General features: G+C 45.9%; 1 protein-coding gene across 2 annotated transcripts in view; it reads right to left on the bottom strand.

Moving 5' to 3' along the window:
• The window catches only part of Plxna4 (plexin A4), a 439,299-nt gene that overhangs the window by 346,500 nt on the left and 74,510 nt on the right, over nucleotides 1-18,289 (bottom strand). For both annotated transcript variants that reach the window (XM_003467879.5, XM_063240611.1), the window contains exon 3: nucleotides 1,201-1,383. In XM_003467879.5, coding sequence (XP_003467927.2) covers nucleotides 1,201-1,383 — 183 coding nt within the window. The remainder of the gene's footprint in view (nucleotides 1-1,200; nucleotides 1,384-18,289) is intronic.

Below are 18,289 nucleotides of genomic sequence, written 5' to 3'. Positions count from 1 at the left end.
TCTTCATGGGAACCACAAGAAGTGCAATAAACTGCACATATCTTTGTAGGGGCTCTGGGCTTCAGCAGGGTACATGGTTTTCTTTTCCAGGTATTACTCGTATGCACCTTCCCCACTCATGCTGCTCCCTGCCTCTCACTCTCCACGCTGTCACAATCCAGACCCATAACCTGTGCTGAGTGCATACTAAATCCACAGAAAGAAATGATTTCTGAGCTGTTAGATAGTAGGAGAGTAAAATACACAGAGCCTTCTAGATTTGAACAGAACTCTTCCTTCACCATTTGGAACTGATGCTCAGAAATGCACCAAAGAAAAACATAGGAATCAAAGCTCTGGCTTCAGCACGTAATGCCACTTCACTTAGTATAACGCATATAATTTCCGAAGAATCTCAAAGGCAACCTAAACAAGACAAACAGGAGCTCCACATGGAATCAGTAACATTTCCTAGGAGTGGGCTGAAGTGCAGGTGTTGGGCTATAGAAAACAGGACCTACAGCTTACAGTCTTAGAGACTTAGTCCTCATCAATGAGGGTATGCTATGGTGATTACTCCATCTCACTGAGATGAGAACACTCCCAACACTGCCAATGGGCCAAGATTGACTGGTGCCCCAGGAATCAACCAGCTTCTGGGGTACAAAGAGGACAGGCCAGGTCCTCAAATCATACCACTTCATTCTACCTTCAACAATTTCTATGCTCATGTAGCATCTGTGGTTCATTGTCCCACAAGTCGGCTCTTACCTCCATTAGCAACTCGAGCAGGTCTGTGCATTCCTCCATCTGTTCCGTGAATGGATTCCAGATGGATGCACCAGCCAGAAGGGTTGAAGTAAGAGGAACAGGCATGCTCCTACCCCCATATACTCCAAACATTAGACCTAATAAAGCCCTTGCCTTAGGGCTCAAGTCTCAGTCAAACAGAGTGCACCATTTGGAATGACCTAAGGAGGCAGGGTTAACACCTCTCCTGTGCAAGCCATTTCTAAGAAAAGTGAATGTACAGGCATCATAACAACCTCAGCACAAAGGCAGAGAAAAGACAAGCAGATCACCATAACATCCACAGCAGCATATCTCAGTTTAAACAAGTCCTAGCAGCCCACAAGGCTCACAGCAGTAACAAGCCATGAGATAACAGCCAGCACTGTGGGGACAGATTGTTTTCACAGTCACTCAAACTGCATCTCATACCTTCTTCAGCTTGCCACTCTTGGTGCCCACGAAGGCCAGAGAGTGATTCTTGTAGACATACGCGATGACAGAAGTCATGCGGTCCCTGTCCTCCGTGAAGACAGGAATGCCACGCACCATCTCAGACACTCCGAGGGGGGCATTCATATCCAGGCCACAGAAATTATCATCAATGGTTAGGAGCTGAAAATTAAAAGAGAGAAAAAATTAGGAAAGAGTATCAGGGCAGTTGGCAAAGGTATGAAGTCAGGGAACTTTAGAGCTAACAGAATCTTTAGTGATGGATCCTCTGATATAAGTCCTTCTTTTTGCATGTGGAAATCTTGATTACAGAGACAATACGTAGTCTGTCCAGTTATCTAGGTGAGTAACTGCAGGACCATGGCAAAGAGCACAGAGATTCCGAAAGTCTCTGTTCGCCAGATGTCACTGCCCTCTGGCTATATTCCAACCCTTCCAAGGCACCATCGTGATGGTTTTGATTGCTTATTGTCACTGTCATCTGGAAAAGCAATGAGCCAACAACTGGCTCCAGACAGCTCAACTCAGGCACAGGAGGGAAGTAAGTGGTCTGCACACCTACACTCTCCTATAGAGCAAACATCCAGTGAGGACTCAAAGACCAGATGCATGAATGTCAATCACAGTATCACAGCAAAGGCCTAACTTGGACAATCAGCTGGGGAAAGGAAGAATCGCGTCGTGAGCAGCCACTCATGAGTCCACTCTCAGTATCTGTGCTCTGTATCTGTTAGAGCACAACAACAAGGGGTAGTCTTAGCTTCCTCACGTATGTGTCAGTATTTCCCAGAGTGCCATTTGTGGAACTCAAGCTCCCCAGGATGCTCCACATAAAAGAGTGCTTTGGGAAAACTCCTAGAAAACATCCTCATCTCTATAGGAGAACCATAATGGAAATCCTTTCCAAGATGAAATACATTTAAGCTTCTGCCAGTCTTTCCCCAACATTTCATTCCCATATTATTAGTGACCATAATTATTGATTAGTATCTGTTAGCATCCCCTAGAGAAACTATTCTGGAAATATCCTGTGGGTTACACCAACCCAGCTCTTCTCCTGACTCTAGAAAGTGCAACCTCAAAAGTCAGGAGCCATAATGGAAAGCTTCTGGGCCAGTTCCTTGCCATGCCTTCACTGGGTCTCCTCCTTCTCCACACCAGGTCTCCAGTTCCCAATGTAACAGACAGATCTTCATGGAAAAGAGGGGTCCCTGTCAGATTCTGTCAAACCAGAGAGTCTGCAGACCCCATGGTTACTGGTGAGGTACCTCTAGCACTCCTTACCAAGGAGAGGGCCCTCAGATAGGCCTCTCTGAGGCGTTGGAAAATTATTGGACTTTCCATCATTTTTTGGAGCTCCTGTGTGGCCTGAGAAGAGTTTCTCTGTATTCCTGTGCTTTTATTTTGTACTCTATAAAGATGAAGGAAACAATCCCTACTTTTTGATGGGCTACCATAAAGCTTATTGAGTTTGGGCCCAAAAACATCTTTGGACCTTTCGGAGAAAGGAGTGAAATAAAATACAAGGTGTCACATTTTAAAAGGCTTCACTCCAGCCAAAGTAACAGGCATCTGGAGAACAGCAGGCAGGCTCTTGCCAACACAGCCATGTGAAAGTGGCCAACTCTGCTCTCCAGGGCCTGGGGCTCCTCTACTCCCTTCCAGAAAAGGGGGATGGGTTGAGGTAGGCATCATCCAACTCAGGGAAGGGAATGTGCTGAGCATCAAAGCTTTCTCTGACCCTTCCCTTGCTTCTTCCCACAGTAGGGTAGTCCTGGTGCATAGGGGAAAGGGCAGGCAGGACACAAGGACAGCAGATGCCTGCTCCCTGCCTTTGACAGCCTCTGGCTTCTCCTACATCATCTGGTCCAGTAGCCCAGACCAAATGCAACTCTCACTTGTCCCACTGAGAACCACAGGAGTTAAATTTAGGAGGGAGCTCTAGTCTGATATTTCTCCTTCATCCAATAACAAGGCCATGGGGAAGGAGATTAGTGGTAGAAGGGAATGATATGGAGAGAAGGCAGGAAGAGAAGATCCAAGTTAGGGAAGGTGATGTCCATTCCTTGTTGGATGCAATGACAGCATGGTAAAGGTATTACCAGGCAGTCTTAGGGGCTAGAAATCCCAATAGCCCTTGAATGTTTGCTATGTTCAGCTTACAAAAAAACTGCACCCTTACATTTCTGGGACCTAACCTGTGCTTCAGGATCTTGGCCATCAAAAACTTTGTACATTATCCACATGACCCATTTTCCAAGTGGATGAAGCAGAATAATTGTTTACTCTACAAAAGGAGAAACTGAGGCAGGGGGATGCACCCATGTTCTATAGTTCCACACTGCCTCTCACATACACACAAATTCTTCACTATTCTGGGTGTGGTAAGCCATCTCAGCCCCCTAAATTGTCATTTTGTTTTGTTTTGTTTTAGTTCCAAACATGATTTTTTCCTTTATGTGGTCAAAATGCAAACAAATCATATCAACAAAAAGAGGGCATACATTTGGCATCTGCATCATTAAATCGTGCTTACTCTGAGGCAAAAGTGAGCGACCTGTGGGCATCTTTCCACATAGCACCTCACGCAGCCAGACTTTGGCTGAGGGATGTTTGCACTAGAAGGAAGGGGGGCAGCCCTTCTTTGCAGACCATTTTCAGCTCATGCAGCTCCTACCACAGCCCATCAGGAGGCAGGGGCTTGGTCTCTTCATCTGTACCGTGACAGTCACCCAGCTCCTTGCCTACCCCAGGTAGTCACTGGGTTTGAATGGGGCAAAAGATGCAGCTGGGGCTCATAAAGTGGCACCTGGGACAATGTCTTTCTTCCCAAGCTTCCCATGTCTCTGTCTCTCCTTCTCAATGAGACCACAGGAGAAGAGGATGTGATTGAGGCATATGAATAAGCTTAACTACGTGGGTGCTGAGGTCTCCCCACTGTGGCCGGAAGTGACTTTATTCCTTATTTCCTCAAGGGGTGATGGGGTTAGGACTGGTAGAAACACAGATCACAGGACCGATTGTGTGGCAGCTCAGATGTTCCCTAGATGTGCCACCTGCTTCATCAAAGGGCAAACCAGGTGATGACCAGATAAGGCCACAGAAGAGGCCCTGGGAGCAGGCGGCACTTCAGCAATGGAAGACACTGTGTGCTGATTTCTTTAGAAATTCTGCCCAGAGTAGAGGTAGAGTTGCTGCAGGCAGTGATCCTACAGGTAATGATAATACAGGAAGAGGAACATGAAGGTTCCCAGGGCTCACAGATCCAGCAGGCAAGGGAGAGAAACCAGATAGTGGGGTCATCAGGCTTATTGGTAAAAGAATCAACAGGTGAGGGGTGGTGCTGATTCCTGAGCACCCTGGATGATAGGGGACAGTAGCTTCTCTGGGCTGCCAGAGCCTTCCCCTGGGCCCCATTAACAGCAAAATGGGAGCCATAGCCAGAGGAAACAGAAATGGACTCAGCTGTAATCAGGAGCTCCTACATGGGCCCATGGCTGGGCTTCCCTCCAGCCAGTCTCACGAATACCCATGGGTAAGCCATGGCCACCATCGTTTGCTTACTAACTAGAGAACAACTCCAAGGAAAGCACCTAAGGATTCAACACATTGGAAAAAATGGGGTGATTCCCTAGCCAATCTCATTCACAGATCTAATGGGTCCCTTCTCTTATCAAGAGGATGATGCTTAAATAGTTCGGTTCTGACCTGTGTTGTTCTAATACAATGTCCTTTTTTACCTCTATCCCATCCTTTTTTTAAAATTAATCTATTTTTTCTTACATTTTTTTTCAATTAAGGGAAAACTAAATTAAAAAATAGCGGGACATATTATAGTAACTTTTTTGTTTTCCTATTTACCTGATTTGAACCTTAGCATTGCTCTTCCCATCTTGTGCTGTCTGATTATTCTATATTCTGTTTTGTTTGATAGTATCAAGTTTGAGGGTATAGGCAACCACTTTGAAGGCAATAAGATATACTATGACGCCCATTATGGTTTGACTATTATCTTTTTTTGAAGTTCTATAAGGTCTCCATTGTAGGTTTTATTGGTCTTGTTCTGTACTGTTTTGATCAATTCTATTATACCTGATGATATAGGCAACTTTTTAAAAAAAAATAGCAAGAGGCACAATGGTAACCATTTTAGATCACCTGATATCCTATTTTTACATAATGTACTATGCCCATCCTTTTGTTCTAACCAACTCTGTTTTGTTAAGTCACATTAGGTTTTATTCTCTCCAAAAAATAATAAGAATTGTAGGAGTAAAAAAACCCAAAAAGTGTAACTGTTATTAAAAGGAGAGGAAAGGAAGATGGTCTAAGGGATATAACTGCATGTATGTTTGAGTGTGTAGGATGGAAATCCACGTTACTGAACTTTTGTTGGATCACTGATCGGCATTGTGTGCAATCTCATTGTATGAATGTTCACTTTACATGCTTTAGTTTTATAATTTGGACAACTATCTCAAAGATGACAATATATAACCTATTAACTAGTGATATCTTACTGTATTTTTTCCTTGAAAGTTTGTATTATTTGTACCCTTTTACTGCTTTGTGCTTTTTTAATTTTATTTCCTTTCTTTTTTTTCTCTCTTTAAATAATAATAGTAATAAAAGAGGATATTGCATCTTCTTTCCACTTCCCGGAGGCTTTCAGGGAGTGCAAGATGGTGAGGTAAGTTAAGATGGGTGATCCATGGTACTCCAGGGACTACGAGTTCAAGAACTGAGAACATGTTTTATGTATCTGCGTATGTACTTTTAACTTAGTGCCCAATTAATAGCAAGTTAGGAAACATGTGTTAGATGGATGAATGGATGGATGGATGGATAGATGGATGGATGGATGGATGGATGGATGGATGGATGACTGAATGGTTGACTGGCTGCATAGATAGATTGATTGATGCATCAATCAATGAATGGGTAAATGGCTAAAAGGATACATAGATGGTTAGGTAAAACCTGCAGGACTGTATTTGAATCCTATTTTCGCTGCTTACCTTGTGTGACTGTTAGAAAGTCACTTAACCTCTCCATTCTTTAATCACCTGTAGAGTGAGGGTTATAAAGATAACACATAACCCCCAGTGCCATGGTGAACATGAAATAATTTATGCATATAAAACAGTATCTATCACTTAGTAAATGCTATGAGAATGTTAGCCTGGTTATTGCCTGTCACCATTAGAAAAGTTAGATAAACACTGTGAGTCTTGGTATCTGAGGAAATGCATGATATCCCCCTCAGGGGTACTAACAAGATTAAGGGTGTTGATGTTGTCAAGGTGAAACAACACAAGGGATGCTTCTTAAAGATCAGTCAGAATAGAGTAGATGAAGGAACCAAGGAACAGTCATTAGGATCTACAAGATAGAGAAAATTCAAATCTGGGCATCCCCACCCCATGTCCCTCACTCCATCAGAAAGCCCAGGTTGACCAGAACACCTGCATCTTCACCCCTTTTTGAGCAATGAGTGGAATTTCAGGCAGTCTGACCTCCAGCCCACAGTGGGCCCTTCGTTGCTGGGAACACTAGGAAGCAGAGCCCCTGGTGGGACCTGGGTGCCAAGGGGCCCCGTACAGCCTCCCCATGGCTGGCTGAGCAGCAGAGGCCTGGTGAGGGTGTGCAGGGAGCCTGAGCTGACACTCCGAATTACAGTCTAATAGCTTACGGCGCTTCTCTTGCGCACCGCAGCAAAGGTTACCGTGCAATTACGTGTCGCTACATACAAATGACAGAGCAGTTACGGTTACTTTACCAATTACAGGGAAATTGCTCCCACTCCACAGAGAGACTGGCACTCTGAAAAGCTCTATCATCTCCACAGAAAGAGGATTTTAAATACTGCCTGTGTCCTTCCTCCAGCAGCATCCCCAGGCTTGGGGGGCAATGCAGTCACCCAAGGAGGCCAGAAGCGACTAGTGGTGTCTACAGAGATTCCCTGAGAAGAGCTGGAGGAGGGGACAGAGTTGGGAGCTTAGGTAGCTCCCTTGGGAATTCTCAGCATCACCCTCCAACCCCAGACCCTAATGTCAAGCTCTTAAGGAAACATTCATCACCCTGACCACCAAGCCATTCCATCTAGAGGACCACAGAGGATGAGGTGGGGTTAGTGTCTGATCCTGAAATCACCCTGCACCCAGCTGGCACAGCCTCTTCTCTATTCCTCATACACCTCCCCCGCTACGTGGAGCTGTTTTAGCTGCATCCTTTGGTTGCCCCACCTTTGCAGAAACCCCATTGAGCCCTTATTATGGGAAGGTCAGAACTGCGCCAGAGCTCAGTGGTGCAAAGGCAGTGCTAACGAGGCACAGGTCAGCAGGTCCATGCCCCTGTGGGCCAATTAGCTTAGCTCTGGGACACAGGCTCTTCCATAGCCACAGGCTGGCCCTCTTACCCTAGGCATCAGTTGTTTACTAATATTCTAAACTGGCCCTGGAAAGCAGACCAGGTACCGTAGTAGGATGGACGGATATAGGCAATTGCTACGCCCATGCACACTCCTGCCTGGCTGCTCTGGGACCTGGAATGGAAAACACTAAGTCAGACCTGGTCTTCCCCTTGCTCTCTGAGCATCTTCTAGAGGCAAACAGAAGTCTCTTAACCCCTTGGAGTGGGGGGAAACCAGCTTTCTGCCTTTTCTGAATGAGGAAGTATTGTCCGGGCTCATGCACGAAGATCTGAGCAGTCCCCACCTTCCCTTGAAACTGGCACATCAGCCTTCCCAGTCTTTAAACTAGGAAAAAGGCATTAGAGATCAGCCCAAGCTCATCCACTGGTGGGGCCTTTTTCCATCACACTTGGGGTCCCCTAGACCACTGGAACTCTTTGCTTTCAGCAGAAAACTGAGTCCGTAGACAAAGCTTTTTATAGATCTTCACTTACTAATTTGCTTCAGTGGATTTATTAAGGATCAAGCACTAGGAGAGGCTCCAAAGATAAAGGTACAAAAGTTTGTTTCTGCTCCAAGAATTGCCCCTTTCCTCCTAGGTTGTCACGAAACAGGTCACCCATGTCCTGATTCAGTATTGCACTCAGGGGAGGACTGAGGGTGAAACTACCAGCCGTCTCGGGGAACAGGCAGGACTTCCCACAAGGGCTGGATCTGGGCTCAACTCCGAGCTTTCTGTGTCTCTTTGTGTCACAGCACACAAACCATCTTTCATACAGCATGCTATACAGGGAAGAATGTAACAAGATCACGATATTTGACAACCCTACCTCACAGAAGAGGAAATCAAGGTCTGGGAAGTGAAGTGCTTCTCAATATCAGGTTTCAAGGAATGAATACAACGCCAAATTCTCAGTCCAGAGGAAAAACATTGATGTCAAGCAGGAGCCTCTTCTGGGGATGCTAGAGGGCAAGCTCAAAGAATCTTCTAGACTTGGAGAAAGCAAAATATAGCACAGGATAGGAGCTCTGTCCTTTGCCATCTCCAAAACCTGGACTCAGCCATCTTTTCCCCCCAAAGAGGCCCTGGGCCAAATGTTAAAAGTTGGGAGACTTCCTTTCTTGGGTCCACCTGTCCCAAAGAAGTGAGAGCTGAAATTATCAAAGAAAACACAACTTAAAATATTAAAGAGATGCTGAGCATGGACCTCTAATTTAGATGTGTCAACTTTATTGCCTTGGGAAATGCCTACAGATTCACAGAGCATGGCATTGGGGTCAATAGACGGTCGCCTGTCTTGTACTCTCTCCTGTGTTCACTACTCTGCTTCCTGGCCACCATGAACTGAGCAGCTTTATCCCACCACTTCTTTCCACCATTATGTTCCTGCTTGGAGGCAGAAAAACATGGAATGAATCCCTTGAAACTGTGGGCCAAATTATACCATTCTTCCTTTCAGGTATTATGTCTCAACCACAAGAAAGGTAACTAATACACCACAGCAGTGCATGCCTATAATTCTAGCACATGAGAAGACTGAGGCAAGAGGATCCCAAGTTCGGAGCCAGCCTGAGCAACTTAGTAAAGTTGGATAAAATCACCAAGATCATAACTTATGCTCCTTGTCACAAATTTAACCTTACTTGCAATGGGTGAGACTGTCTCCAAAAAAAATTTTAAGGGTTGAAGATATAGTTCAGTGTGAGGCTCTTGGTCCAATCCTAAGTACCACAAGAAGAAGGAGGAGGAGAGGGGGGACAGAAAAAGGATCTTTGGATTCTTCATGCTCAGCAGCCTTAAATTTCTTTCCATTAATTACACCTACACCTACATACACACACACACACACACACACACACACACACACACACACACACACACAGCTGGCCTCAGCACAGCAAGTCCCCACTGGAATCAAGGGAATCAGTGAATTACATACATGGGATTTCTTTTTAAAAGAGATATTGATCAGCTAAGCTTCAATAGCTCATGTCTAAGTACAGGTTCCCGTTGTAAAGCTCTGCTGTACAGGGAGATAATGATCACCCACTTATTGGGAACCATATCTCAAATATGGCCACTGACCTCAAGGTATTCATAAACACAGCAGGGTCCAGCAGACAAAACACACACTTGAGACCATGAGACAACTCTGTGTGTTCTCCTCTACCCCCACAGGAGTGGAGATGTGCAGAGTGAGCCCCAGGAATAGAAATCTCTGGGAGGCTTCGGAGACTCAGGTTTAGCCATACTGGAAAGGCTGTTACCCTACAAAATATTCCCATGTGTTTGAGAGATCATCTCTGTAGCAAAGAACAAAATTTTTTAAAGCCTAACACTCTGGCTCTCTGATTGCTTTACTGTATTTTGCTCTTTCTTTTTTCTTTCAAAATTCCTGACCCTCTTCCAAAGGTCTGCTGTATGTCCATGCCAACCCTACAGGGTTGAACTCTGGAAAAGAAGCCAGGGAAGTGCTGTCACAGGTGAGGGGTTCCCTAGTGCACAGGCTGTGTGCATAGACACTGGAAACAGAAAGTGAGAATGTGACCTTATCCACTTAGTTACTAATGCATCATTTCAGAGTGATTCTTTATTGTGTCTTTGTCAATGACATTGTGAGGAAAATGAATGGGTACAGAGAAAGGGAGGGAGAGCCAACAGCCACAGCCACAATAACCTAGTTAGTCAAATATGTTATTGATGGGGCTTAGCTAAAAGTATCTCAGGATTGGAAAAATAACCCAACAAATTGTAGACGAGTTTCTCAAGAATCGAGATCCTGGCGTCCAAGCATCTCCAAAAGGAGGGGAGAGAACCAAAGCTCAGGATAGAGCATGGGAGTCAGTGGAAGTTACTGATGCAGATATTGGTTGGGTTAATTAATGCACCTAATTACCTGAGGAAAAAGGAAAATCATGGATAAAAGCAACACTACTTTTTATACTCATTTTGAAATCTGTTTTATTTTGGGACCAAGTATGGCCCAATGCCATTAGTATCTGAGGGGACTTTCTCGCATCATGATAACAAGCTAGCCCTCTAATAGGGAACAAAGGCCACTAATTTGAGCTTCATTCCCAGGGGAGGGGCATTAATCCAGACACACTTTCTGAAAGCTGCCTGTAACCCACTGTGAGCTTTAGCAAGCACCCCTCACTTGAGCTGGCTAAGCAAAGCAGTCAAAGAGCACCTCAATCAGGACCCTAGAGGTTGGACCTGTGACCTGTTCCTCATTAGCTCAGCCCTGGCTGAGAGCCCTGGGTTCCTCCCTCCAACCAGCTTCCAGTGCCATAGCACAGTGACCTAGGAGATGATCTGGACCAGCCAGATTTATGGCCAGCTGGGCAAGAGGCCTAGGACTCTGCAAACAGCAACCACTCTCAGTCTAGTCAGTAGCTCAGACTGAATCCCTGCAAACCCCGGGGAAGCTTCCCAACCAGTGCACAGTATCAATTCAAACCCAGCAGGTGTTACCTCTTCCCTCCTGTACCTTAGTAGAGACACCCCAACTGCTGCCTGTTGGGCAGATAAATCCCACACTGCCAGCTCATCAATCCCTAGTTCCCTTTCCCTTCCAGAGTCTACAGCAGACAACCTGAGTCGCCACTAGAACTGTAATTGAAGCGAGAAGCGCCGTGATGATTAAGTTTGTGTGTTTTCTAGAGGGAGCAGGGAAGCAAAGGCCCCGCTCACTAGGCTGAATTATGGGGTAGGTCATTCCCTTGTTAGTGGGAGTAAATTTTATTAGTCCCACTCCTGCTGCCACCGATCTTCCTCTGTTGCTCCTCGGGTCCATGTGTGAGTCTGGGTAATGTCGCTGCATGCAGGATAAATCAGCTGAAACAATCGCATTATATTTTGGAACATGGATGGCAACACAGTGATGACATTGAGGAGTGCGCATTTTCTTCTATCCACCGATCTCACTTCATGTACATAGACAGCGTGTGGAGAAGGCAGGCAGGAGGAAAGATGTAAATTGAGAGGCCAATGGTGAAAAGCGCCCTCAGTGACCACTTGTATTCTTCTTTCCCCTAACTTTGCTAATAAAAAAGCTCATTGTGTTAATGTGTGGTCATTCCCTTCAGCCTTACAGAAGCTAAAGGACACCTAAGGATAATAGCAGGAAGGGTGTACCTCAAAAATACAGCTCCTCTTTCAAAAGCATTCACTTGGCATTGCTAATTATGTTGTGTAGAGAAGGCAGGTGACAGGAGGCACATCCCTGGGCCTGGAAAACTGAATAACATAACAAAATCCAAAACTCTCAAAAGCAGACATTGATGGAGAAAATAATCTACCAGTGAAACCCTAGTAATATTATTATGTCCCTTTCAATACCGCTGAGTACAAAGGTGGACATACAGGATGGTGCTATGAAAGTGTTGGTGCCCTACAAATCCCAGGTACCCAGGTTCTTTATTACTATCTGTGCAGTTCTCATTATACTTTAAAGCCGTGTTTAAAATGACTTTATCATCTCCCTCTTGAAATGAAATGTGTGCATCAGAGCAAAAGCAGAAATGCTCACCAGCCACATTTCATCTCACAGGCTGGCACTGGCTAGGAGCAAAGAAGCAGAATCTCAAACCCGTATCCTGGCCAAGAGCCTGCCCTGTGTGGTGATACAAACTGAAGGGAAGGCCCAGAAAGCCACAGCTGGGCTCATAAGCAGGACTGCTCCACGTGCTGATGGGCAAGAGGCTCATTTTCCCATTTGGGCTGGCCTGTAGCATACAGTACGAGGCACATGCCCGTGCACATGCAAGAGGACTCTCACTGTATCCGCCCACTGAGTGTAGTGTGTGGGCGTGAGGGAGAACGAGTCACAGAAAGAGGGAGCCAGAGAGAGGCCAGGAGATGACAGTGCTCAGGGAGTGAGTGTGAGTGAGTTAAAGGGAGACTGTAAGAGGGAGACGCAGACAGCGGCAGACAGACACCATCGAGCGGGGAGACAGACACCTGAGGAAGTGGGTCAGTCATTAAGAACAGAGCAAAGGCCTGTGTGCCTGTGCGTGTGGGCGTGAGTACAGGTGCACACTGCTTTGCTGGGCGCATAAAGTGATGTCTTAGTACACTGAGGCCCTGCATCTTAATTCCCTGCTCAGGAAGCTCTGTGCTAAAGTCTCTTGGCAGTCACCTATGTTAAAAGCATTAGGATTCCTGCATCCTACACTCTCCCTGCTGACCCACTGGCCTCCAGGGTGGGCAGCCTGGGAGAACATGTCCCAGCTAGGAGGCCAGATCAGACTTCTGCCCACTACTACACCCAGCGTTATAGTCAGGGCTCAGTCACCTTCCTGAACCCCAAATCACCGCACATGCTTGGCTGGGATGGGACAGTCACTATAAGCCCTGCTGGCTGAAAAAATCATGAGGTATGTAGGTTTTGTCCCTGAATAGCCTGGGCAGGAAGCATGGCAGGAGGAGAGAAGGAAGATTTCATCTTATTAAGACTGGGGGTGCCAGATGACAAGCACCTAAATGCTAAAAGTGGACCCTGAAGTATGAGTCAAGGACCCTGAAGACAGAGGTTGGTCAGTGGAGAAGAGATTGTGATGCACATGCTACTGTGTGAGTGTAGTGCAGGGTGTACATGTTTAGCAAGCTATAGCCTGCATTGAGAGCAGTGAAGGGTGGGGGCAGGGAAGGGGATGCAGGAGATGGACCCCAGTCGAAAGAGCAAACCTTGCCTAGCAGCAAGGTAAGCATAAACAACAGGAAACAAGCCCATCTAGTCAGAGTGGTGCTTCCTGCTGACAGGGAAAAGAAAACATCCAAGCAGACGGCAGAAACAGCCGTGGGACCTGGGACAGCTGCTGGGCTATTCCGGATGCTCCCTTTCATGTAGTTTCAGGATCTCAGGCGCCAGGCAAGTCTGAGTGACGCTCCAAGCTGGGACACAAGGCCAGCCTGAGCCCACAGGGTCACCCTATCTGCTTTCCAGGACTATGTGACTAGCAACCAGTAAGTTGCCGAGTGCATAAAATGGGACTCTACTTTGTGCCCAGAGATTCATGACACTGGGGAATGGGAATATATCAGCTGAAAATACAAAGCTAGGGCCTTTGTGCTTCTGTGACCCTCACTGGATCAGAAGGGCTGGCAGATAAACCTGGGAGTCAGAGGGGAGCGCAGTCCAGCTGTGGTTTTCTCAGAAGCTTCCAGAAACATGGAGGCTTCTCTAGGCTCAATGCCAGGGCAGTGCCACTGACACCTACCATTTAGGGTCCAGGATCACAAGTACCTTTCAATATGCAGATAATCCTTGCACCAACAACTGCCCATTCAGACAACTACCACTAGTACGCCACTAAGAAATGGCATGAGAGAGGTGACAGGGTGAGAATCAATGCTCAGTAGGCTCCTATCTACTGATTACATGGTGCTGAAGGAAGGGTTTGATATTTCTGTCCTCCACCTCTCAGCTGGAGAGAGTGCCTGCTCTGCTCTTTCTGCTGTCGTGCAGAAAGAAAAAAAAAGTGATAGTCTTAAAAACTAGCAAGTAGGAGAACTACAGATGTCTAAGTATTGTCATCAGACACCCTGGTGGCCACCACTTCTTGCTCCCAATACTGTGACCTGACACATACATATGAGGGGACATGACATACAGAGAACGGTTCTGCACCACAGCGCCAACTTTTCTAATCCAAGATCACTCTAAAATCAAAGTTGAGGGGGCAGTGAAGACCCTAACTTGGACTCATCTCAGTGCCACGCCCTCTATCTTAGCTGATACCATCTGGCTCTTGCTACCATTTCTTAATTGGTTCAAAATTTAGGAAGACTTCAGTGAAAAGACTGCTGGCAACTCCCATGGCCACAGCCTTTGCTGACCTCACATAGGTCATAATGATGGGCACAATGGGCAGACGGATGTCATCTCAAGATCTTCACATCCACCAACAGGGAGCCCATTGCCAAGCATCTTCCCACCCATTATTCTTCACAGTGCATTAGCTCACTTGGAGATAGAAGGCTGGTGTTCAGTGAGGTGTGCCCAGAACGCTGAATGAAGGGAGAGGGGTATAGCTAGCCATACCTGAGAGACTCCTGGACACTAGGTGCTTGGCCCATGAAAGACAAAGACTCTGATTGACAACAGCACACTGTTTCACTCCAGGTCAGAAATGTTGGGCACCATAGAAGGCTGGGAGCTGTCACCTTGGCCTGTGCAGGTCCTCAGCACAGGACAAATACCACTGTGTCAGCTCCTGCAGTCAAATGCTGTGCAGACAGAACGTGTCTGTGAATCTGCACAGCAGCCTTCAATAAAAGGCAGATAGAGATGCCCTGGTGCTGAGCTACAGAAACAGAAAAATGAAGTCATTGTCATCAACCACCTACTTAGATAACCACCAGCACACTGGCCTTAGGTGTGTCTTTAACTCTCTGAGTTCCAGGACAAATGAGCACTCCCTAAAGATCCTTCTAGAGCTCTCTGTATGGCTCGGCCCCCATCCTTAGAGAAATTTCCAGACATTATTCATTCCTGGATTTTCTCTCTATATATATAAAGGCTAGAAAAAAGTAGGGCACAGAAACAGAATGGCCCAGAAGGCAAAGGTAGAGCTGCTCCCATCCACACACATACCAGAAAGCACCTGGGGTGCTCCCTACCCTTAACACCCAACCAGGGCTTGGAGATTCACATTTGCAGTGTGCATTTAAGTGACCACAACACATTCCCATGATGAAGCCACTTCTGGCAAGCCTGACTCATCTCTGACATGAGCACAGTTCATCTTTTCCTGGCTCACCTGGAGTAGAAACACAAATACCCTGTCTAGTGGTTGTGGTCAGTAAGCTCCAGTCTCATGGCCAAACTTGATTCTCCACCAAGAGCTTCATGGAAGCCCCAAGCACAGTTGTACAGGACTCTTCTCTTCCATGCCTCCCTTTTCCCACTAAGCAAAGCCATCCCTGCAGGGAATGCCAGAGCCTGGTAGGGTTAGACAACAGGTCTATGGCTCAGGCTGCTTCTGGCTCTGAGTTATAGGGGCCTCAGGTCCCAGGAAAATAGAAGGGTCCACAAAAGCCTGACAAGCATCCTGGAATGAGCATTTCAATTTAAAGACTTGGGACAAGAAACACCCAAAAATTCATCACTGGTCATATTGCCTTTTTAAGTTAGTCTCCAAGTATAGCTATTATAAAGCTCTGCAAGGGACTCCTCCCTTACAAAACATAATCCTTAAAGTCAACTTTCTGGGTTTTACTCTCCACAATTTTCCTACAGCAGAAACACCACAGGACAGCAGATGTCTGGAATTCAATTCCTGTTACACAAGAACTCATCTTGTCCATCACCTGCCTCTAGAAGGAAAGGCACAAATAAAAAAGAAACCAGCACAAGAGCTTTGTGAATGGGTTGAGGAAATACTGGGCTTCAAACCTCCGCAGACTCCACTGGCAGCTCAGGAGCCTGGCCTGGCTGATGTCAGCGTTGCACGAAACATGTGTGATCTGAGCCAAGTCCAAATGAATTGTAACAAGAGGGCCAAAGCAAAGTAACCCTGGTATCAGGCAAATCAAAGGAAACTGATACTATGCATGAAAAGCCAGCCTGGCCTTTTTTAGCCTGGCTGAGGAGACAGCCCCAGCCCTATGCAGAGTTTCTGGCCTCCTCCTTTCCACTCTCAACCCTGAACTCGCCTCTAACTTGAAAGAGCTAATTAAAGCCAAAAGAAAAATCAAAAGCTTGTTATCTGGCTCTATTACTCCCAGTCCTGGCATTAGTCTGTCTTGCAAAGCTGTGTTTCCTCTGTTCTCTCCAAGGCTACCAAGTGGTGTTAGGACCTGCAGTGCTGCAGAATTCCATGATGAACTTGGCTTCTTGTATTGTGGCACAGAGCAAGGGCAGGACAAACACCTGCCAGTGACCATCATAAAATCACTGCAGATATTTTTCCTCCCAAAATCATAGCCTAAAGGACAAGAGTTTGAGCAAGTTTTCTATAGAGAAGTATCAGAGATTGCCAACCTTGTGATCTCAAAAGAATTAGTTGCTTAGTGAGTCCACAGCATAAACTTAACCATTTTCTAATATAAGTTGCATGTGTGCACAGTTGCAGAGGTATTCAATGCATGGATGCAAGCATGTGTGTGTGTGTGTGTGTGTGTGTGTGCGCGCGCGCGTACATGGGTGTGCACCCAGTAGGCAAGGGGGACTTACCCTCCAGTGCTGATTCTGCCATGCACTCACAAGATGTGTGACCTTAGGCGATTTGTTCACTTTGTTGTGTCTCAGAGAACTCAAATGGAAAATGAAGGCATAAACCAGTGTTATGTTTTGTCCCCTCTCAAACTCAGGATACAATTTAATTGCCATCATAACAGTATTGAAAGGCAGGATATTTAAGAGTCCATGAGGGCTATGCCTTCCTGATGTGGATCAATTCTGTTATGATGAGAATGGGGCAAGGACAAATTCAGACTCCTTGTCTTTTCTCTCCCTTTCCCTTTGCCTTTCACCACGAGATACCCTCTTCTATGAAGGTAGAAAATTCCCACCAGATGCAAAAACTTTGATCTTGGACTTCCCAGCCATCAGGACTGTGTGAAATAAGTTTCCATTCATTATAAATTGCCCACTATCACTGCTCTGTCTGAACCCTCTCCTTACCAACATTCTTACGTATCTTCCCAAGACCTGTGTTTGAGTGTGTAATATACCCACCCTGGCCTGTCACTGACTGTCTTCATTTCAGAGTTTCTCCAAATTCATAACCCTGTCTCATAGATCCTCTTGAGTAGATCAGCCACTATTCCAAAAGGCTCCAGGAGGTTTTCCCAAAGATTAAATTGCCATTTAGGACTGAACAGATGGCAGAGTTCCCTAAATTTTCTTGCCTGGATCTTATTTGTCCAACTGTGACTTTCTTGCTTGGCCCATGGGACCTCCTCCATTAGGGATCTTCTGGCTTCATGGCTTCCAAGGGGGAATGGGATTTTTTCATTTCAACCAGAACCTAGAAACTTTGCCTACCAGAAAAGGCCTGAGTCTACAAATCAAGGCACAGTGATAAATTTCGGTAAGTGTTTTCTCTTCCCAATTTATTACCACCACCCCAACTCTTGATGGCCAGAGGAATGGTATCATTTTTCCTTTCTTCTCCTCAAATTAAGTGATCACAAGATAGCCTGCAAACTAGGTTTATAATTTTTAAAAGGAAAATGGAAAGGAGAGTACAAAGAGCAGAGAAGATGCCAACAGCTGGACCTTCCAAGTCACTTGAAGAATGACTGTGGGCAACAGAACAGTACACTTCGAAAGATGAGCATAAGTTATGTCCAAAAAGGAAGATACTCTTCACTCTTCACACATGAGCAGGTTTGGAGAGGCAGGAGGTCTCACAGTCTACCTGAGGTCACCCTGCAAGATGGTCTGTCTTTTAGGACCTTAGGCCATGACAAAGCCCCTAAAATCAAGGGTAAGGGTGTTCCCTATGGCAGCATGGGGTGCTCCCCCTTCTTTTTGCCAGCTGGGACTGCTCTCTGGCTGCTTCCTGACTTTGAAATATTTCTTTTTCATGGCACCAGGCACACAAAAGATGCTTAATGAACATGGTTCACCTCTTACCTCTTTTCTGCTTTTAATCTGCCATTTTCTAAAAAAAATGACCTGAAAATATAACTCTCCTGAAATCTCA

The sequence above is a fragment of the Cavia porcellus genome, unplaced genomic scaffold, assembly GCF_034190915.1.
Source record: "Cavia porcellus strain 051 isolate PalLab524CR breed Dunkin Hartley unplaced genomic scaffold, mCavPor4.1 scaffold_2, whole genome shotgun sequence".
Classification (NCBI taxonomy): Eukaryota; Metazoa; Chordata; class Mammalia; order Rodentia; family Caviidae; genus Cavia; species Cavia porcellus.
The sequence above is the reverse complement of the archived record's forward strand: the minus strand, read 5'-3'. Positions and strand labels throughout refer to the sequence as shown.